The 22,961-nt window shown below is 46.8% G+C and overlaps 3 protein-coding genes across 5 annotated transcripts in view; 2 read left to right on the top strand and 1 right to left on the bottom strand.

The window, feature by feature from the left end:
* LOC119951818 (zinc finger protein 239-like) overlaps nucleotides 1-22,961 on the bottom strand; it is a 295,099-nt gene that overhangs the window by 250,658 nt on the left and 21,480 nt on the right. The window lies entirely within an intron of this gene.
* LOC119951845 (gastrula zinc finger protein XlCGF71.1-like) lies at nucleotides 1,901-2,717 on the top strand. The gene has a single exon (XM_038775225.1). The coding sequence runs from the start codon at nucleotides 1,958-1,960 to the stop codon at nucleotides 2,489-2,491; it is 534 nt and encodes a 177-aa protein (XP_038631153.1). The 5' UTR covers nucleotides 1,901-1,957; the 3' UTR covers nucleotides 2,492-2,717.
* Nucleotides 8,786-13,151, top strand: LOC119951834 (gastrula zinc finger protein XlCGF8.2DB-like). 3 transcript variants are annotated; one of them, XM_038775203.1, is made up of 2 exons: nucleotides 8,786-9,080; nucleotides 11,607-13,151. In XM_038775203.1, exon 2 carries the CDS (start codon nucleotides 11,971-11,973, stop codon nucleotides 12,727-12,729), a length of 759 nt encoding a protein of 252 aa, XP_038631131.1. In that variant the 5' UTR covers nucleotides 8,786-9,080; nucleotides 11,607-11,970; the 3' UTR covers nucleotides 12,730-13,151. The 3 variants fall into 3 exon arrangements, with proteins under 3 accessions (XP_038631131.1, XP_038631130.1, XP_038631132.1); XM_038775202.1 differs by lacking the exon at nucleotides 8,786-9,080 and adding an exon at nucleotides 9,695-10,256; XM_038775204.1 differs by lacking the exon at nucleotides 8,786-9,080 and adding an exon at nucleotides 10,589-10,744.

Below are 22,961 nucleotides of genomic sequence, written 5' to 3'. Positions count from 1 at the left end.
AAATGGGTTTCCTGTAATAAAGCTATGTTGACTTTCTCCTTATGAAAGGAGAGGATCTTTTTCCTTCTGATAGGGTGATGGATGCCCCGTACATTTCCTGAGAAAATTTGCAGATTAACGGTCGCCATTAGTTAGGCGACAGAGAGAACAGGAACAGATCTTCACACCACAATCGGGCGTGCGCCATTCCCCCCTCCTCCAACTCACTTTACACCAGAGGCACCAAAGTCTCCCCAAACTGCTCCTTTCACGATAAAAGCCCTGTCTGTACCAGAGTAGGATAAAGTCAACAACACAGAAACCCTCCCATAATAACAAAAATACAAAAGAATCACCACCACAATAGATCCAAGGGGACATTCCTCAATAAGACTGAGGACCCGGAGGATTAACCCCACGGCCAGACTGTCGTTACCCTCAGGATACCTTCTCCAAAATGGGGAGAAAAAAAGAAGCACCAACAAGGGAATGGGGATCGAATGTCCCTCCCACATTTTAGACCCACCCGTGAAGACCTGCATCCACCACCACCCACCCTTCGGCAATGGCACCACTCGGTTCTGCCATGATCAACGCTCGGATAATAGAAGAAAGACGATGGATAATAAGCACACGGCACATCTACCATAACTGATATAAGATAACACTCGAGAGGAAGAAGACATTCAATTGGCGCTCACAGAATAACAACTCTCTTCAACAGGATAAAAGATAACAAATTCAGACAAAACACCATGATAGGGAAAGAGTCCAGATTAGAGCCTGAGTTAGTCTGAGCTGCAAACCATCCCTCCAAATCCTTGTGCTTCATGGATTTAATTAAGGCCAAGGCAGCAGTCGGATTATTGAAAGACTTGACGGAGTTGTCAGGTACAATTTTCAGAGTCACAAGATAAAGCGACATAACTCACTCACGGAGCCTCGAGTTCCCTTCGAACTTCATTGAAGCTTCGATGCTTCGTTTGTGTGTCTGCCGAAATGACCTGGAAGAAGGAAATCCTCACTCCCTCATGGAGCCAGGTCCCACCTCACCTTACCCATTTCCAGGACCCTCTGGTGATTTTTTAAGTTGTGGAAGTGAATGATTCCAGGCCTGGGATGAAAAAGGATTTAATTGCTGCCTCCGCCGAAGAGGCATCTTGCTCAACATTCAGGATTCTCTCCTCGGGATCGTTGATCCTTTCCTTGGTGTTTTAAAGCTCGACTCATGTGCTCACAGATATTGAGCCAGCTCACTCAGCCTCAGGTCAATAACACGGAGAATGTCGCTGACATAGATCGGCCAATGATCCCACAGATTAGACGAGCAGGCTCGATGGGTCAAATGGCCGACTGCAGCTCGTATTTGTTATGATCTCTGTGCCTAGGACAGGAAGCAGTGAGCAGGGATCTGTTAATCAGCCTGAATCAGCACCTTCAGGAGAATTGGGAGGGTGAATATTAGATACAGCAGAGTGAGAATGGAGGGAGAGTGTGTGGGATCGAGATTTACAGCATTTGGGGAATGAGAGAGAAAAGAATGTTCCATAGCAACTAGAATTGTCTGTTCTGAATTTCTATCCTGTACTGATAGTGATGTCTTTTGTAAATTGTTTTTACAGGATATTAGAAATGGAGGAATTACAGACAGAAATCTCAAACGTCCCGTCTTGATCTGACTGAGTCTCAATTCCTTGGAACTGAATATCACCGGACTTTAAATCTAGAAGGAGAAATGTTTGTCTTTTCTGTCTGTTTCAAAAGATTTTAACCATCAGTGTGACTGGAAAAGCACTGAGACACACACACCCGAGTGAGAGTGTTCCAGAGCACTGACTGTGGGAAGAGCTTTAACCAGTTACACAGCCTGAAAAAACATCACACCATTCACAGCAGGGAGAGACCGTACACGTGTTCTGTGTGTGGACGAGGCTTCAACTGATCGTCAAACCTGGAGAAACACAAGGAGACCCAAAACATGGAGAAACCGTGGAAATGTGGGGACTGTGGGAAGGGATACAGGGCTCCATCAGAGCTGGAAACTCATCGACGCAGTCACACTGGGGAGAGGCCATTCACCTGCTCTCATTGTGATAAGGGATTCGCTCAATCATCCCACCTGCAGGTGCACCAGCGAGTTCACACCGGGGAGAGGCCGTTCACCTGCTCTCAGTGTGAGAAGGGATTCATTCAATCATCCGATCTGCGGACACACAAGCGACTTCACACTGGGGAGAGGCCATTCACCTGCTCTCAGTGTGAGAAGGGATTCACTCGGTTATCCGCCCTGCAGTCACACCAGCGAGTTCACATTGGGAAGAGGCCGTTCACCTGCTCTCAGTGTGAGAAGGGATTCACTGTTTCATCGAGCCTGCGGAGACACCAGCGGGTTCACACTGGGGAGAGGCCGTTCACCTGCTCTCAGTGTGAGAAGAGATTCACTCGGTTATCCAACCTGCAGAGACACCAGCGAGTTCACACAGGAGAGAAGGCGTTAACCTGTTCTCAGTGAGAGAAGGGATTCAGATATCCATACACCCTGCAGGAACACTAGCGAGTTCACACCTGGAAAAAGCCATTCACCTGCTCTGAGCTGGGGAGACATTCAATGATCCGTCCCAACTACGGAGACACTAGCGAGTGAATTCTGGGGAGAGACCATTCATCTGCTCTCAATGTGGGGAGGGGTTTTGTGATTCATCGCACCTGTTGTGACTCCAACAAGTTCACAAATTCCAGATGTTGCCTCTGTTGTTATTGTTTCTGCTCTCACTGACATCCAGGACTGCATTTTGTTCATTCTGACATCTGGTGAATGGTGATGATTGGAGGGTTTCTTTCTGCTGGACTGGCCGGTCTAACACCTCTGCCTCCGGTGGGCTGACCATTTTTGAGCCTCGTTGCAATTACCTGGTTCCAAGTTTGACGAGGAGCACAGAATGAAAAGGTGTTTGCATGTTGGAAGATATTTAGTTCCCAAAGCAGCCACATTGCCATGAAGATGGGCTATGGTGGTTACATGGTTCTTTTGTCTAATTTATCTGGGTGTTTCTCACAGAAGGAAACTGTCATGGTTTGAGGGGCAAGTTGTCTGGGGTAGATTGGGAAATTACAATAAACATATCACTGAAAGTGGCAACGCAGGTGGATAAGGTCGCTAAGAAGGCAGACGGCATGCTTGGCTTCATTGGTCGGGCACTGAGTATAAAAATTGGCAAGTCATGCTGCAGCTGTACAGAACCTTAGTTAGGCCACACGTGGATTATTGCCGACAATTCTGGTCACCACATTACCAAAAGGATGTGGAGGCTTTGGAGAGAGTACAGAGGAGGTTTACCAGGATGTTGCCTGGCCTGGAGGGTATTAGCTATGAGGAGAGGTTGGATAAACTCGGATTGTTTTCACTCGAGCGACAGAGGCTGTATATATTGACCCTGTGTTCCACTGCGTGGCCTCTATTCCCTCTATTACTTCTACAATCCCGATCGGGGCTCCCAACCCCTCAACTAACCCTTCCTCCATCTTCGGAAACTTCAACCCTTCCAAAAACTGCCTCATCCCCTCCACCCTAGCTGGGGGTTCCGACTCATACAGCCGACGAGAAAACTCCTTACACCCCCCATTCACCCCCGCTGTGTCCAAGACCGTGTTCCCCACTCTGTCCTTCACTCTTCCTATCTCCCTGGCCACCTCCCTCTTCTTTAGCTGGTGTGCTAGCATCCTACTGGCCTTCTCCCCATACTCAGAAATCGCCCCCCTCGCCTTCCTCAGCTGCCACACCGCCTCCCCTCTGGATAACAGACCAAACTCCATCTGCAGCTTCTGCTGCTCCTTCAAGAACCCTGCCTCCGGGGCTTCAGAATACCTTCTGTCCACCTGGAGTATTTCCCTAACAAGCCTATTCATCTCTACCAGCTACACCTTCTCCCCATGAGCCCGTATCCAAATTAGCTCCCCCCTAACCCCCGCCTTCAGCGCTTCCCAATCGTTGCTGCTGAAACCTCCCGTGTCATTTATCTCCAAATAATTCTGGATGGCCTCCCTCACCCGCCCGCACACCCCCTCGTCCGCCAACAGTCCTACATCCAATCTCCATTGCAGTCGCTGACCCTACTCCTTGCTGACCCGTAGATCCACCCAGTGTGGGGCAGGGTGCGACACAACAATCGCCGAATACTCGGTATCTACCACTCCCGCCAGAAAAGCCTTGTTCAAAATGAAAAAAATCAATCCGGGAATACACTTTGTGCACGTGGGGAAAAAAAAGAAAACTCCTTTGCTCTTGGCCGTCCAAACCTCCACAGGTCACCCCCCCCCCCCCCCCCCCCCCCCAATCTGTTCCATAAACCTCTTTAGCTCCTTTCCCGCAGCTCACACCCTCCCTGTCCTTGAACTCGACTGATCCAACCTCTGATCTCTAACCATATTGAAGTGTCCCCCATCCCCCCATGATCAGCTTGTGCGAATCCAGGTCCGGAATCTTCCCCAACACCCACCTCATAAACTCCGCGTCGTCCCAATTTGGTGCGTGAATATTCACTCATACCACCAGCATCCCCTCCAGCTTCCCACTCACCATGATATTCCTACTCCCTGAGTCCGCCACTATATTCCCTGCCTCAAATAACACCCGCTTATTAATCAAGATCGCAACCCCCTGAGGGGCGGCATGTGGCGCAGTGGTTAGCACTGGGACTGCGGCGCTGAGGACCCGGGTTTGAATCCCGGCCCAGGGTCACTGTCCATGTGGGGTTTGCACTTTCTCCCCATGTCTGCGTGGGTTTCACCCTCACAACCCAAAGATGTGCAGGTGGGGTGGATTGGCCGCACTAAATTACCCCTTAATTGGAGAATAATTTATTGGGCACATATTTTTAAAAAAAGATCGCAACCCCCCTAGTTTTAGAGTCGAGCCCCAAATGAAATATCTGCCCGACCCACCCGTTCCTCAGCCAAGTCTGATCCACTACCCTCAGGTGTGTCTCTTGTAACATTGCCACGTCCGCCTTCAACCTCTTCAAATGCACGAACACACGAGCCCTCTTGACCGGCCCAGTCAGCACCTCTCACGTTCCATGTGATCAGCCTGGTCGGGAGTCACACCCCCCACCCCTCCCACCCTCACCCCCTGCCTATCAACCATCACCCTTCTTAGGCCAGCCTCCAGCTCGCGTCCTGCACCTCCTCAGGCCCGCCCTCGGTCGCCCACCATTGTTGGCCTCCAATTTGTCTCCCAATGCCAAACCCTCCCCTGTCAGCAGAACAATTCCCTCCTCCCACCTCCCACACTAACAAAACAGCAATCCAACCCCCCCATACCAAACTAATCACCTGCTCGGCCCCCACTGAGCTAGCCCACCCAGCTAGCCCATGGTGCCAAGCAGCTTACCCCCCCATTGAACTCCCTCCCCGCTCGAACAGACAGATGCAAAACATCACAATTCCCAACAAACACAAAGAAGAAAATTCCACCCACCATCCCCCCCACAGGAACAAAGCTAACCCGCATACAAAACTGCACAACGGCCCAAAAATTGGTACAAAAACACGACATACACAGCCCATAAAGAAAATAAATTTAGCAGCATCGGTACAGAATTACTCGCCCCCAAGTTCAATGTCCTCCATCACCTGCCAGTCCCCTGTCCTTAACAAAGTTCTTCGCCTCATCCAGCGATCCAAAATAAAGTTCTTGCTCTTCATAAGTAACCCACAAACGAGCTGGTTACAACATGCCGAACTTCACCCCTTTCTTAAAGAGGGTCGTTTTAACTTTGTTGAATCTCAACCTTCTTTTGGCCAGTTCTGCACCCAAGTCCTGGTAAATGCAGTTTGTTATTTTCCCATTTACCGCAGCTCGGCTGCCTGGCCCACCTCAAGATCTGTTCCTTATCCAGGAACCGGGGCATTCGGACCACCATCGCCCTCGGCGCCTCATTCATCCGTGGCTTCCTTGCAAGCGCTCTGTGCGCCCTGTCCACCTCCAAGGGTCGAGTAAACCTTCCCCCAGCAGATTCTCGAACATACCCGCCACGTCTGTCCCTGCGTCCGATCCCTCAATGCCCTCCGAGAGGCCAACGATCCTCAGGTTCTACCTGCGTGACCTGTTCTCCAGATCCTCCACCTTCTCTTGCAGCCTTTTCTGATGGTCCCTCATCAGCTCCACTGCCATCGCGGTTAGCTGGTCCTCGTGCTCAGCCACCGCCTCTTCCACCTTCTGGATCGCCTGTCCCTGGGCTTCCTGTCTTTGCTCCACACAGTCAATCCCCGTCTTAATCGGGTCCAGGTACTCTTGTCTTTGCTTGGCGATGCTCTGCTGAAGGAATTTCACCAGCTGCTCCGTTGACCACTGGGCTGGCAATCCCAGTCCCTGAGCCTCCGCCATGTTTTCCTGGGCAGTCTTCACTCCCTTCTTTGCCCAACAATCTCAATGCCCTCTGAGAGTCCAACGATCCTCAGGTTCTGCCTGACAGAGAGGCACCCTAGTCAGTAACAAAAATAAGTAATGGAATTGAGTTCAGATACGATCTGCATCTGACACCACTTTGTTGACAGATTAACAGAGTAATCACTGTACTTGAATCAATGTTATTAACTTTTGGAATTGAATGAATTAAGGGTCAGATTAACTATGTCACAATAACCCAGTATCAGATAGGTCTGTTTAACACAGAACAGGGTTAAATCCAGTGACAATATTACAGGTCTCTGAGGCTGTTGCAAGCCTAGTTCCACTGTGCAGCTGACAAGTCCACAGCTTCAGTGAACTCATGTACACAGGGTCTGTTTCTGAATCCTCATCACAACATATTACCTGCTTAGTTATTATATATATCATCACGGTCGAATAGCTCATACAAAGCTCAACCAGAAACTATGGTTCTTCCCTTCCTGCACACCCCCCCCCCCCCCCCCCCCAACCCCCCCAACCAGGGGCTACCGGATAAGGTGGTGTCGAAAGTAGGAGTAAGGGAGGGAAGGTTTCAGAGATCTACAAGGAACTGATGGAGTGGGAGGGAGCCCCGAGGGAGGTGAAGCAAAAGTGGGAAGAAGAGCTGGGTGGGGTGTTGGAGGCCGGATTATGGGAGGAAGCCCTGAGGCGAGTCAATGCATCCCCGTCCTGTGCCAGGCTCAGCCTAATACAAATCAAGGTGGTCCATAGAGCGCACAGGGCGGGGGTGCAGATGAGCAGATTATTTGAGGGGGTGGAAGACAGGTGTGGGCACTGTGCGGGGGGACCTGCGAACCATGTTTATTTGTTCTGGGCATGTCCGAGGCTGAGAGGTTTCTGGCAGGGGTTTGCTGACCACATGTCAGAAGTATTAAAGGTGAAGGTGGTACCGAGTCCAGAGGTGGCGATCTTTGATGTGTCAGAAGATCCAGGAGCCCATGGGGTGGAGAGGCCAATGTTCTGGCCTTTGCCTCTCTGGAGGCTCAGAGACGGATCCCACTGGGATGGAGGGACTCGGAACTCCTGAAGTTGGGGTTATGGGTTAGTGACATAACGGGGTTTCTCAGACTCGAGAAAATCAAGTTCACCTTGAGGGGATCGTTACAGAGGTTTGCCGCTTATTGACTTCTTCAAGAAAAATTAAGCTGTGAGCAGGGATGGGGGGGGGGGGGGCATGGGGGTTTGAGTAAGGTTAGGGAGTGGAAAGGGAGGCTGGGGAAGGAGGTCCTGTTTGTGTAAGCCATGTTGGCTGGGTTTGTTACTGGATGGGTGTGCTGTTTTGTTCCTTTTGATACCTGATGGTTAAAATTGTTACAATTATAAATACCTTAATAAAATATTTTCTATAAAGAAAGAAACTACGGTTCTTCTTTCTACTGATTCCAGCTCCGACAAGGGGTCACAGCATCTCCAGCCCTCAGCTCAGTTACTGGGCTGTCATTGACATGAGCAACAGAAAGACAGCAAGTTGCCTGAGGATTAAATGGGAAGTTGAAACTTGTGGCTCTAAATCAACTGTGCAAGATCTCGGTAAAGATCAGTAATTAAAAAAAATAAATTGTAAACCCAGTGAACAAATTAATGAGTCATAAGACAAAAACTTCAAGTTTTATGACTTTTCCTGCAACATACAAACTAGAAACAACACTGCCTAATCACAATCTTTATAGGAAAAGTATTCATTAAACTATAAATAGAACGTTGCCCTTTTACTTTGAACACAATCAAAAATCGCACTCCATGGTAACATCACTGAAGTTGTCACTCAATTCCCCTGGAACCAGTCCAATGTGACTCTTCGTTCCTGTGTTCACTTCCATTCTATTCCTTTGCCTGACTGGCAACCCTTAACCCCAGAAGTGTCTTGTAGTGATGGTTCTCCTGATGATATTCAGGTCCTGATATAATAATAATCTTAATTGTCACAAGTAGGCTTACATTAACACTGCAATGAAGTTACTGGGAAAAGCCCCTAGTCACCACATTCCAGCGCCTGTTTGGGTATAGAGGGAGAATTCAGAATGTCCAAATTACCTAACAGCACATCTTTCGGGACTTGTGGGAGGAAACCGGAGGAAACCCACACAGATATGGGGAGAATGTGCAGACCCAAGCCGGGAATCGAACCTGGCACCCTGGAGCTGTGAAGCAACAGTGCTAACCACCATGCCACTCATAACCAAGTGACTCTTCCAAATCCTGAAGTCCTTTTTTCTGCAAGTCATCATCTAATATCTTGTAAAAGGTATTCACAAATGGAAATTCAGAACAGACAATTCTAGTTCCTGTGAAACATTCTTTCCTCAAAAGCTGTAAATCCCCATCCAACACACTCTCCCTCCATCTCACTCTGCTGTATCTAATATTCACCCTCCCAATTCTCTGAAGGTGCTGATTCAGGCTGATTGACAGATCCCTGCTCACTGCTTCCTATACTGGACAGAGGCCTGAAATTCTCCATGCAGACTGCCAGACAGAAATATGTCTATATTACTGAACTAAAAATGTGTGCAACATACAGACTGGATTCACTTCCTTTCTCTTCAGTTGCTGCAAGTCATCAATGTCCCCTCAGAATGAGAAAAGAAATAGAAAGATAAAGGAGACTTGGAGCAGCTGCTGCCTCTTGTGGGGCATTTGAGAATGAGAGGTAATAGTCTTACGATAAGCAGTAGCAAATTCAAAACAGTTTTAATTTTAAAATAAATTCAGTGTACCCAATTATTTTTTTTTACAATTAAGGTGCAATTTAGTGTGGCCAATCCACCTACTCTGCACATCTTTGGGTTGTGGGGGTGAAACCTACACAGACACGGGGAGAAAGTGCAAATTCCAGACAGTATGTGGAGATGTCGGTGTTGGACTGGGGTGAGCACAGTAAGAAGTCTTACAACACCAGGATTCACCTGAGGAAGGAGCAGTGCTCCGAAAGCTCGTGTTTGAAACAAATCTGTTGGACTTTAACCTGGTGTTGTAAGACTTCTTACTGTGCACACAGACAGTAACCCAGGGCCGGGATTGAACCCAGGTCCTCAGTGCCGTAGACAGCAGTGCTAACCACTGGCCACCGTGCTGCCCTATTCAAAACAGAGTTGAGGAGAAACTGCTTCTCCCAAGGGCTGTGACTCTGTGGAATTCACGACCCCAGAGTGCGGTGGAGCTGTGACAGTGAGTAAATTTAGGGAGGAGTTGGACAGATTTTTCATCGGGTTGAAGGGTTATACTCGATGGGCTAAATGGCCTAATTCTGCTCCTATACCTTATGACCTTCTGAAAGGGGGAGACATTGATTTGCTCCCAGATGTTGTCCAGAGGAGGAAGTTTTAGTCTGAAACTCATTGTCCAACCTCCACATTGTGACATCACAGAGGAGCTCGTCCTCTGAATCAGCCAATAGGAATAAACCGTTCCGCAGTGACGTTATGCATTTGTGCGCACCCGCGCGGTGCGCGGACACTGGATCCCCGCCCCCACGCTTTGTTCCACTTCCCCAGCACATTGTCAAGACGGTTTCCAGGCAACCGGCTGACAGTTCCGGCCGTTGGTGTCATCCCCCTCCCCTGACCCGGGACTGCGCATGTCCAAGAGGCGGAGAAGTTGCGCATGTGCCGGGGAGCTCACGTCTGCTGACCTTACTGCTGAGGTATTGACCAATAGGAAGATAGGAAAACCGGAAGGACTCTGTTTCTCAGCCAATCAGAGCTCCCCCATTGTCTCAATGCGGAAGCTGGACATGGAGGTTTGTGCCGAGCAAAGCTGTTGTTCCCCCAACCCTGAGTGAGCTTGAGCTGCACACAGACTGAACCGTCCTATGTCGCCAACGTCTGTGAGTAAAACAATTTCTTTTCTCCCCCTTTCCATTTCTTTTCTCATTCTCACCTTCAATTGGTCACTTGCAGCAACCGAAGGGAAAGGAAGTGAATCCAGGGAGGGTGCAGACTCTGCAAAGCTTGGCCCAGGTCTCTCTCTCTTAAAGACATTGACATCCTTTGCTTCCTCAGCTTGACACATTTCTTTGTCTGACTAAAAGGATGGTCTCTTTCCTAATGTTCACAATTAAGGGACTGGTTTCCCCAGGAGATGGCTGACATTTAAGGGGACAGTAAACAGGACAAATGCAACCCAGCCAATTGTCGCCCTTTCAGTCGACTCTCTATCATCAGCAAAGTGATGGAAGGAGTCGTGAATAGTGCCATCAAGTGGTACTTACTCAGCAATAACCTGCTCACGGATGCTCAATTTGGGTTCCGCCAGGGTCACTCAGCTCCTGACCTCGTTGCAGTCTGAGTTGAAACATGGACATGAATGCCAGAGGTGAGGTGAGAGTGACTGCCCTTGACGTCAAGGCAGCATTTGACCAAGTATGGCAACCATGAGCCCCAGCTAAACTGTAATCGGACAGATGTGTCCAGTTTTGTTATATGGAATATATTAGATATATTATTGATGGTTTTGTCATAAAATACATGGATTATTAGTTCTAGTTTTGTAAATAGTACTGTACCTACCTTATATATTACAAGTCATAGTCATTGCAGCACTGACAGAATCCATTTGGCAACCCGAGTCAATGCTGACTCTCTGTACAGCAATACAATCAGTCCCAATCCCCTCTATATCTCTGTTCACCTGATTTTCTTCAATTTCATTTTGAATTATCGATCATCTTGACTTCCACAACCATTGTGGGCAGTGAGTTCCTCGACATGATCACTCTGTGACTAAATAAAATTCTTCCTCAGAATCACCCCATCTCTAATCAGTAAATATACTTAGATGGAGAGTCTCAGCTCTTGTACAGGTTGTAATGAGTTTAGATTTGTTGATCATCAATCAGCACATTCATGAGGATTGGGAGGGAAAGGAAGTGAATCCAGTCTGTCTATTACACACATTTTTCGTCCAGTAACATAGGCCGAGATCAGTCTGGCAGCCTTTGTGTCCAGGACAGGAAGCAGGGATCTGTCAATCAGCCTGATTCAACGTCTTCAGGAGAATTGGGAGGGTGAATATTAGATACAGCAGAGTGAGAATGGAGGGAGAGTGTGTGAAATGGACATTTAGGGAATTTGAGAGAAAGACAAAGAGGAAAGAATGTTTGATAGAAACTAGAATTATCTGTTCTGAATTTATATCCTGTACTGACAGTGATGATTTTTGTAAAATCTTTTTGCAGGAAGTTAGAACGAGAGGTGTTTGAGGTGGATACCTCAAACTAAATATCACGTCAAGAACTGACTGAGTCACTCAATTTTTGGGAACCGAATATCATCGGCCTTTGAATCTAGAAGGAGAGCTGTTTGTCTATTCTGTCTGTATCAAGAGATTTTAAACATCAGTGTGTCAGGAAAAAGACTGAGACACACACACCCGTGTGAGACTGTTCCAGAGCACTGATTGTGGAAAGAGCTTTAACCAGTGACACAGCCTGAAATAAAAATCACACCATTCACAGCAAAGAGAGACTGTATAGGTGTTCTGTGTGTGGACGAGGCTTCAACTGATCGTCCAACGCAGTGAGACGCAAGATCATCCGGACCATGGAGAAACCATGGAAATGTGAGGATTGTGGGAAGGGATTCAAAGGCCCGTATGGGCTGGAAAGGCATCAACGCAGTCACACTGGAGAGAAGCCGTTCACCTGCTCAGTATGTGGGAAGGGATTCACAGCCCCACATGAGCTGGAAAGGCATCAACGGAGTCACAGTGGAGAGAAGCCTTTCACCTGCTCTCAGTGTGAAAAGGGATTCACTGATATCGGCAACCTGCGGAGACACGAGCGAGTTCACACTGGGGAGAGGCCGTTCACCTGCTCGGACTGTGGGAAGGAATTCACTCGGTTATCCCACCTGCAGAGACACCACCGAGTTCACACTGGGGAGAGTCCGTTCACCTGCAGTGTGTGTGGGAAGGGATTCACTCAGTTACCCAACCTGCTGGTCCACAATCGAGTTCATACCGGGGAGAGGCCATTCACCTGCACTGTGTGTGATAAGGGATTCACTCGGTTAGCCCACCTGAAGACACACCAGCGAGTTCACACCGGGGAGAGGCCATTCACCTGCACTGTGTGTGGGAAGGGATTCAGTCAATTATCCAGCCTGCTGAGCCACAATGTCACTCACACCAATGAGAGACCCTTTAAATGCTCTGACTGTGGGAATGGGTTTAAAAGCTCTCAGGTACTGATGATCCACCAGCGCATTCACTCTGAGGAGAGACCATTCAGCTGCTCTCACTGTGCAAAGAGGTTTAGAACCTCATCCAACCTGATGAAACACGAGCGAGGTCACACCTAACAATGAAGCAGAATACCCGGAGGCCTTGTTCATCGTGGCCGGGGACTTTAACCAGGCCAACCTCGAGTGTACAGCCAAAATTCCACCAACACATCTCCTGTCCCGACAGGGGCCCCAACATCCTTGACCACTGCTGCACAAACATCAAGGGCGCCTCTCGATCCATCCCCAACTGCACTTCGGAAAATCAGACCACAAGACGGTGCTCCTTCTCCTGGCAGACAAGCAGAAACTAAATGGGAGAATCCGGTTAAGAAGGTTGTGCAATGCTGGTCGCGGCAAAGGAAGAGCTCCTACGCGACTGCTTGGAGTCAGTGGACTGGTCCATATTCAAGGACTCAGCAGCCAACCTAAAACGAGTTTGCCAGCACCATCACAGACTTCAGCAGTAAGTGTGTAGAAGATTGTGTGTCAAAGAAGGTAGTACGTACGTTACTCAACCAGAAACCATGGTTTAATCGGGTGATTCACTCCGTACTGAAGGCCAGGTCTGAGGCATTCAAGACAGGCGACCCTGACCTATACAAGAAATTTAGGTACGGCCTCCACAAAGCCAACAGGGACATCAAGAAACAATACCAGACTAAGCTAGAGTCACAGACTAATGACATGGACTCTCGTCGGTTGTGGCAAGGCTTCAACAACATAATGAGCTGCAAAGCCAAGAAGAATCTTTGGCAACAGGGCACCCCTCCCCGACAAATTCAATGCATTCTATGTTCACTTCAACAGGAAACCAACAAACCTTTGTCAACTGCCCCAGCAGCCTTGGACACACTCAGACCAACCGGAACAGCCTCCAAAGTCAGGTCGGCCTTCTTGAAAGTGAACCCTTGATAAACGGCAGGTCCTGACGGGATCCCTGGTCGTGCACCCAGATACTGTGTGGACCAACTGACAGATGTGTTTCCGGACATCCTCAACCTCTCCCTACTCTGTTCCGAGATTCCCACCTGCTTCACGAAGACCACCATCCATACCGGTGCCAAAGGAAAACCAGGCAACGTGCCTCAACGACTACCATCCGGTGGCCTTGGCATCGATCATTAAGATGTGCTTTGAGAGGTTAGCCATGAGACACTTCAACTCCCATAATCCCATAATCCCAGCCAAGATCATATCAAAACTCCAAAACTGAGAACTTGGCTCCTCCCCCTGCAACTGGATCATCAACTTCCTGACCCACAGACAGCAATCAGTAAGGATGAACAACAATGCCTCCTCCTCTATGATAGTCCTCAATACCAGGGCCCCACATGGCTGTGTACTTAGCTCCCTATACTCCCTGTACACACATGACTGTGTGGCAAAATTTGGCTCCACCTCCATGTTTGCCGATGACACGACTGCAGTGGGTCAGATCTCAAACAACGATGTGTCAGAGTACAGGAGGGAGATAGAGAACCTAGTGGCGTGGTGTAATGACAACAATCTCCCCATCAATGTCAGCAAAACTAAGGAGCTGGTCATTTACTTCAGGAAGCAAAATATCTTACCCCTGTCTGCATCAATGGTGCCGAGGGGGAGATGGTTGACAGCTTCAAATTACTAGCTCTGCAAATCACCAACAATCAGTCCCGATCCGCCAACTGTCAACACTAGCGACCAAGAAAGCACAACAGCACCTATACTTCCTCAGGAAACTCCGGCATGTCTACATTGAATCTTACCAATTATTACAGATGCACCATAGAAAGCATCCTATCTGGCTGCAGCACAGCTTGGTATGGCAACTGCTCGGCCCAAGATTGTAAGAAAGTACAGAGAGTCGTGAACACAGCCCAGTCCATCACATGAACCTGCCTCCCATCCATTGACTCGTCATGGCTGATATGTTCCCAGTGCCCCATTCTATCCCTGCAGCCCTGCAATTTAGTTCCTTCAAATGCCGATCCAATTTCCGTTTGAAATCCTCCATTGTCTTCTTTTCCACACAACACCTCTCCCTCACAGGTAGCGAATTCCAGGTTATTATAATTCGCCGCATCAAAATATTTCCCCACCCCCCCCGCCCCTCCAACTCAATTTTCAAATTTGCTGATGACACCACCGTAGTGGGTCGGATCTCAAACAATGACGAGACAGAGTACAGGAATGAGATAGGGAATCTGGTGAACTGGTGCAACGACAATAATCTCTCCCTCAATGTCAACAAAATGAAGGAGATTGTCATCGACTTCAGGAAGCGCAGTGGAGAACATGCCCCTGTCTACATCAATGGGAATGAAGTAGGAAGGGTTGAAAGCTTCATGTTTTTAGGTGTGCAGATCATCAATAACCTGCCCTGGTCCCCCCCATGCCGACACTATAGTTAAGAAAGCCCACCAATGACTCTACTTTCTCAGAAGACTAAGGAAATTTGGCATGTCAGCTACGACCCTCACCAACTTCTATAGATGCACCATAGAAAGCATTCTTTCTGGTTGTATCACAGCTTGGTATGGATCCTGCTCGGCCCAAGGCTGCAGTAAATTACAAAAGGTCGTGAATGTAGCCCAGTCCATCACACAAACCAGCTTCCCATCCATTGACTCTGCCTACAATTTCTGCTGTCTCGGAAAGGCAGCCAGCATAATTAAGGACCCCACGCACCCAGGACATACTCCCTTCCACCTTCTTCCGTTAGGAAAAAGATACAAAAGTTTGAGGTTAGAAACCAACAGACTCACGAACAGCTTCTTCCCGACTGCCGTCAGACTTTTGAATGGACCTACCTCGTATTAATTTGATCTTTTCTCTGCACCCTAGCTATAAATGTAACATTATATTCTGCAGTCTCTCCTTCCTTCCCTATGTACGGTATGCGTTGTCTGCATAGCATGCAAGAAACAATACTTTTCACTGTATACTAATACATGTGACAATAATAAATCAAATCAAATAAACCTGTCATAATCTTGTCCACCTCTCTCAAATCTCCCCTCGACCTCCTTTGCTCCAAGGTGAACAATCCCAGCCTGACCTGAACAAACAAACAGAATATGTTAATGTCTGCGATCAGACGGGAATGTTTAATTTCTGTTTAAAAGATACTGGGAATATTGTCTTGGAAAATAAATGATTGGAATGTTTACCTTGGGTGTGGTTGAATAGAATATATCAATCTGGTATCCACCTACGTTCCAGTGAAAGTCTGGAATGTGTAGATGGGATGAATAAGTTGATCACTTTCTCTTGGAAATATTAACATGCTTTTTAAAAAAGTTTAGAGTACCCAATTATTTTTTTCCAATAAAGGGGTAATTTAGTGTGGCCAATCTACCTACCCTGCACATCTTTGGGTTGTGGGGGTGAGACCCACGCAGACACGGGGGAATGTGCAAACTCTTCACGGACAGTAACCGGGGGCCAGGATCGAACCCGGGTCTTCGGCGCCGTGAGGTAGCAGTGCTAACCACTGTGCCACCCAGATATATTTACACCCTGGCCCATGAACTTTGTTTTAAATAAACCCACATTTGAAAGCTCGGCCACGAAATGAAATATCAGCACCACAACAGGGCAGATCAGACAGACAGACACTCACTTTCATCTTTTCATCAGAGCATCTGAGAGTTAAGAATATGTGACATGATTTTGGGATCCCAGTGTGGTTGTGCAGTGAAGATTTGTTACATGTGAAAAATAACAAGCCTAAATTCATGGTGAAATGGACTGAAGACCGGGTCCCAAACACAAACAGCTACTGGAGACACAGCAGGAGATGAAATGGTTAATGTGGCCAGGGGATTGAGACACCATTGTGACATCATCAAGACATTGACACACACTCCAGAGAGAAACTGACTTTAAAACAATCCAGATAGAATTAAACACACTGCACATGGGCAAAGTGGGAGTGAAATTAAAGCGATAATGGGACAAGGAAGGGCTTGGGAGAAATAATACTGAGTAAGAACTGTCCACAAAGAGAGAGCTGGAGAATCTTTTACATCCATGCTTGATCTGTTTCTCGAAGCATCTTTCCTAATGTACCAATAACTGAGAACTCACGGTGTTCCATCAGGAGAAGAAAAAATGGAGATGTTACCCCAGGCGGAGCCAGAACAGAAATGGGAAAATAACAAAGTGACATTGAGTGTGGGGTCAGAAAGACCCCCCCCCCCCCCCCCACCCTCTAGGTTTTGACTGTAAGATTCCTGGGGGACTCCCTGCTTCAGGTTTTCTTGCTAATTAGTGAACATTAAATTAAATTCTATGACTGTGGATTTATTTTGAATTTGATTGTTACACTTCTCCTGTTTATATTCCTGTTGTGATTACGCTCTGGGTAAGGATGGTTGACAGGAGACAGGATGGGAAATTGTGGTTTGGGTCTTCACTGACCAAATGTTTTATTGATCTGAAAGGTGTAAAAGGGACCAAACTCCAGCAGAAATCGAACAGAGCTGAGAACAGATGACTTGCTGTGTGGGAACAGGGAGATAAACAGCTCCCAGAGGACAGAGAAAACGAGAGTGCCTGGAATTCTAGACAACACCTGGGTGTTAAGACCACCATGTTTTCACTGCTTGGCATGGGAATGCGGACTCCCTGTACCGGGGACGGAGCGTGGGGAAGACAATTGTTTGAGAGTTTGGCGTGGCTTGGGCGGGTACAGATGGTTCAATGACAGGCTTTGTAATTGGTCCATGTGCAAGGAATCTTTTCTAAATCCTTGTCTGATCCATGTCTCCCTATTACTGTCTTGCTGGCTGCTGCACCATTGCAGATTCTGGGTTTGAACAACAGACTGAAAACCCCTAGCTGCAAGCTGTTAGTTGAACTGGCCAAAGGGATTCCCCTCTGCTGTATGGTAGGGTCTGTGATGTCATTTTGATGGACTTGGCTAGCAGTCAATCAGCTCTTCTAAAATTCCGAGATTTACCCCATTCTTCATTCTGATTGGTAGAACCCTTCAGAAACGTCTGAAGGGAAGGCTAGGAGAAGAAGCAATTTCTATTTTAATACACTTGTATTTAGACCTATAAGGCAGCACACAGCAAGTCTGGACTCTCTCTGTTACCTCTCTGCCTGGTGATTTAAAATGCTTCCAGCCAGCCTGTGAAAGTTCCACTGGAAGCAAAAACAGATCTCTCTCAGCTGAGGACTTGTGACCAAAAACCTTCCTCTTTCTGCCCAACCTGGGAGCTGTTGGCAAGTTGTCATCTCTGTTCTGAATTGGCAACTGTGAGGCCAGAGCTCTGAGTTTTCTCTCACCTGTTGGTCTCCTCCTGGGGGTTCGTGATAAAGAGGGGCCATTGAAAATCCATTTAAAACTCTCATGTTGAGAACTTCAGTGAGGCTGGTTGTCCGTCTGGTGGTCCATCAATGACCCTGACTCTACCACTCCCTGGGGAAGAGAGATTCACAGACCCATAGACCGCAGGGGAATGAAATATCCTCATCTGCGTCTTCAATGGGAAACCCCTTTTAAATGTAGTTCTAGTCTCTGCCACAAGGGGAAACATCCTCTCCGCATTCTCTCTGTCAGTTCCACTCAGGATTTCACGTGTTTCAATAAGATCATCTCTCATTATTCTAAACTGCAATGGATACAGTCCCAACCTGTCAAACCTTTCCTCAGAGGATAACCCCCTCATTCCAGGAATCCGGACAGTCAACCTCCTCTGAACTGTTTCTAATGCAATTATCCCATTTCTGAAATAAGGAGACCCAAACTGTACACAGTGCTCTAAATATGGTCTCACCAAGGCCCTGTGCAACTGCAGCAAAACATCCCGACTTTTATATTCCAGTCTCTTTCCATCTACACCTCCTGCTGGGGAAAGCGGGCAGCATAATCAAAGACCCCTCCCACCCGGCTTACTCACTCTTCCAACTTCTTCCATCGGGCAGGAGATACAGAAGTATGAGAACACGAATGAACAGACTCAAAAACAGCTTCTTCCCCACTGTCACCAGACTCCTAAATGACCCTCTTATGGACTGACCTCATTAACACTACACCCTGTATGCTTCATCCGATGCCAGTGCTTATGTAGGTACATTGTATATCTTGTGTTGCCCTATTATGTATGTTTAAAATTCTCTTTTCTTCCCATGTACTTAATGATCTGTTGAGCTGCTCGCAGAAAAATACTTTTCACTGTACCTCAGTACATGTGACAATACACAAATCCAATCCAATCCAAACAACAATATTTAATTGGCCTTCCTAATCTGCTTTATCTGCAAACTGACTTCTTGAGGTTCCTGCATCAGGACATCCAGATCCCTCTGTACCTCAGAGTTCTGCAGTCTCTCTCCAATTAAATAATGTTCTGTTTAATTTAACCCTTTTTGCCAAAGTGGACACGCTCACATTTTATTGTTTATTGTTTATCTATTTATTGTTCTTTGCAGACTCCCTACGTCCACTTCACAAATTACTTTCCTACCTGTCTTTGTGTCATCAGAATATCTAACTGCCATAGATTCAATCCCATCATCCAATTCATTCATATAGATTGTAAAATAGTTGAGGGACCAGCACTGATCCTTGTGACATTGAACTTGTCACATCTTACCAACCCAAACATAACCCATTTATACCCCCTCTCTGCTTCCTGTTAGCTAACCAACCTTCCATTAATGCTGATATGTTGCTCCACACATCCCCATCCCACCACCACGAGCTCTTAATACGTTTAATAATCTTTGATGTGGCACCCTGGGGAATACCTTCTGGAAACCTAGATAAACCACATCTACAGGTTTCCCCTTTATTGACATCCCTTGTTACTTCCTGAAAAAGACTCAATAAATTAGTCAAACCCGATTCACTCTCTGAACCACATTTTCAAACATTGTGTCAAAAGAAAACTAAAATCTCCTCCTCCCCCCCCCCCCCCCCCCCCCCCCCTCTGGCTCCTTTACCAATTAGCTTAAGAGAGACTCACTTTCAGTTAAAGAGCCTGTCAACCTCTTTCACCCACTTTCCCCAAAGTGAATGAATTTCAGCAGAAAAATACCAAAAATCAAATATTTTTAATGAAACAAATTTATTAATGAAATAGAACATGGTTTTATTAAAAAATATCAGAACATTACTTGTGGATCAAAGACAACCAGAGTAAAAGAATAACCATGAAAGGATGTTCACAATGTTCGGGACCCAAATGTTTCTCTTCGGTTCCTCTGTAGCCTGTTCCCGTGACTCCCCACTTTGGACACAGGAGCACTGAACCCCGGGTTCAAGACACCATCAGCCCTGATCATCCCCATCCCCTGATTTCCCAGTCAGCCCTCTATTAGTGTGACACCCATGGCAGATTTCCAACTGGGGCACAGGCCCTGTTCTTCTCAGCTACATTCAGCCCTCAGCTCAGTTGCCTCGCTGTCATTGACACGATCAATAACGAGACAGAAAGGTACCCGAGGCTCAAATGGAAGATAAAACTTGTGGATTAGGATCTCTGTAAAGATCAGTAACTTCAAAGAAAAAATCAAATCCCCAGTCAACAAATTAAAGGATCACATGACAGGCCTTAAGGATTTATAACTTTTACTGCAACAAACTAGAAGCAACATTAACTAACTAATATTTTGGTAGGAAACCTACACCGTAAAAGTATCAGTCCAAAGTGATAATTCATTCCCGAGGGTTCCATTCTTTTCTTTTCCCAGTCTGGTAGCCCTTAACTGCAGAACTGTCTTTCACAGTGAAAGATTGGCTAGCGAGCAGAAAACTGAGACTAAGAATAAATAGGTCATTTTCTGGTTGGCAAGATGCAACGAGTGGTGTGTCACAGGGATCAGTGCTGGGACCTCAATGTTTTACAATTTATATCAATGACTTGGATGATGGGTCTGAAGGTATGATTGTTAAGTTTGCTGATGATGCAGGCAAAAAGGAAAAGGAGGTGGTGTTGTACTGGTAATAAGGGACAGTGTCAGTACATTAATAAAGGAGGATCTCAGATCCAGAATACAAAATGTTGAATCTGTTTGGGTGGAGTTAAGAAACAGCATGGATTGGGTTTGATGCCAGAGGCACATTGCTGCCTACTCGCCCTGAGGAGGTTGTACAGATTTTACAGCACAGCTCCATCACCTGAGGAAGGAGCTGCGCTCCCAAAGCTAGTGATTCAAAACAAACCTGTTGGACTTTAACCTGGTGTAAGACTTCTTAACATGGATTTAGGAACAGGAAATCATGTTTGACAAACCTTTTGGAGTTTTGAGGATGTTACTAACAGAATTGATAAAGGGGAGTCCGTGGATAAGGCACACTTGGATTTTCAGAAGGTTTATGATAAACACCCCACAGGAGGTTAGTCAGCAAAATGAAAACACATGGGAAAGGAGGTAATATACTGGCATGGATTGAGGATTGGCTAACAGGCAGAAAACAGAGAGGAGGAATAAATGGGTCATTCTCACCTTGGCAGGTTGGGACTAGTGGGTACCACAAGGATCAGTACTTGGGTCCCAGCTGCTCACAGTTTATACAATGATTTGAATGTGGGGACCAAATGTAACATTTCCAAGTTCACAGGTGACACAAAGCTCAATGGGAATGTGTGTTGTGAGGAAGATGTAAAACGGCTACAGAAGGATTTGGACAGACTTAGTGAGTGGGCAAGGACATGGCAGATGGAATATAATGTGGAAAAATGTAAGATTATCATTTTGGTAGGAGGAACAGAGTATGTCTGAAATGGTCAGAGATTAGAAAGTGTAGATGTACAAAGGGACCTGGGTGTCCTCATCAATAAGTCACTGAAGGCTAACATACAGGTGCAGCAAGTTATTAGGAAGGCTGATGGGATGTTGGCCTTTATCACAAGCGGATTTCAGTACAGGAGTGACAGATTTCTAAATACCAATAACACAAAGGGAGATGGGGATAGTGTGGGGAAAAAGGCATTGAAGTGGATGATCAGCCATGATCGTATTGAATGATGGAGCAGTCTCGATGGGCTGAATGGCCAACTCCTGCTCCTATGTTCCAATGATACAAAGATATGTAGGAAAGTAAATTGTGAAGAGGACATAAGGAGGTTACAAAGTGATATAGATAGGTTAAGTGAATGGGGAAAAGATCTGCCAAATCGAGTATTATGTGGGGAAATGTGACATTGTCCATTATGGCAAAAAGAATGAAAAAGCTTATTATCTAAATGGTGAGAGATTGCAGAGCTCTGAGATTCAGAGGGATCTGGGTGTCCAAGAGCATGAATCACAAAAGGCGAGTATACAGGTACAGCAAGTAATTAGGAAAGCTAATAGAATGTTATTGTTCATTGCGAGGGGAATTGAATACAAAAGTAGGGAGGTTATGCTTCAGTTATACAGGACATTGGTGAGACCACATCTGGAGCACTGTGTACAGTATTGCTCTCATTTAAGGGATGATGTCAATGTGCTGGAAGCAGTTCAGAGGTTTACTGGACTCATACCTGGAATTGGAGGCTGGTCTTATGAGGAATGATTGAACAGGCTGGGATTGTGTCCAATGGAGTTTCGGTGACTTGATTGAACCGTATAAGACCCTGAGGGGCCTTGACAGGGAGGGAGGCAGAAGACGGGAAAATATGGGCTGGTTAGCCTGACTTCGGTCATTGGTAAGATTTTAGAATCTATTATTAAAGAGGAGATTGCAGAGTACTTGGAATAGGACTCCGTGCGTCTGCCAATAGACCATCCTCTATCCCACCTACCAGCTCCTCCTCCTACTTGTCCTGTTCACATTTTAAAGGAAAATGTTTCTAGCCAGTCTGCTCTCATATTCAATTTTCTCTTTATGAGTTTCTTCATCCTCCTTTGCTGAATTCTAAGACAAGTTTCCAATCCTCAGGGTTACACTTATTTTGGCCATTTTATGAGCGATAAGATCTCTTATTTTATCTTCAAATAAGAGCCCAAGGTAAGGTAAGGGGAGTAAAACTGCACACATTACTCCAGCTGTGGTCTAAGCATTTCATAATGATCGATGTCAAGGCCACCAGACGGTATTCATTGAGGCACGTTGCCTGGTCCTTCTTTGGCCCCGGTATGATGGTGGTCTTCTTGAAGCAGGTGGGAACCTCGGAACGGAGTAGGGAGAGGTTGAGGATGTCCGCAAACACACCCGCCAGTTGGTCCATGCAGGATCTGAGTGCACGACCAGGGATCCCGTCAGGACCTGTCGTTTTCCGAGGGTTCACTTTCAAGAAGGCCAATCTGACTTTGGAGGCTGTGACGGTGGGTATGGGTGTGTCCAAGGCTCCTGGGGCAGTTTGTTGGTTTCCTGCTCGAAGTAAGCATAG

This window comes from Scyliorhinus canicula, chromosome 17, assembly GCF_902713615.1.
Source record: "Scyliorhinus canicula chromosome 17, sScyCan1.1, whole genome shotgun sequence".
Classification (NCBI taxonomy): domain Eukaryota; kingdom Metazoa; phylum Chordata; class Chondrichthyes; order Carcharhiniformes; family Scyliorhinidae; genus Scyliorhinus; species Scyliorhinus canicula.
Note: the sequence above shows the minus strand (reverse complement) of the source record. Positions and strands in the feature narration are given on the sequence as shown.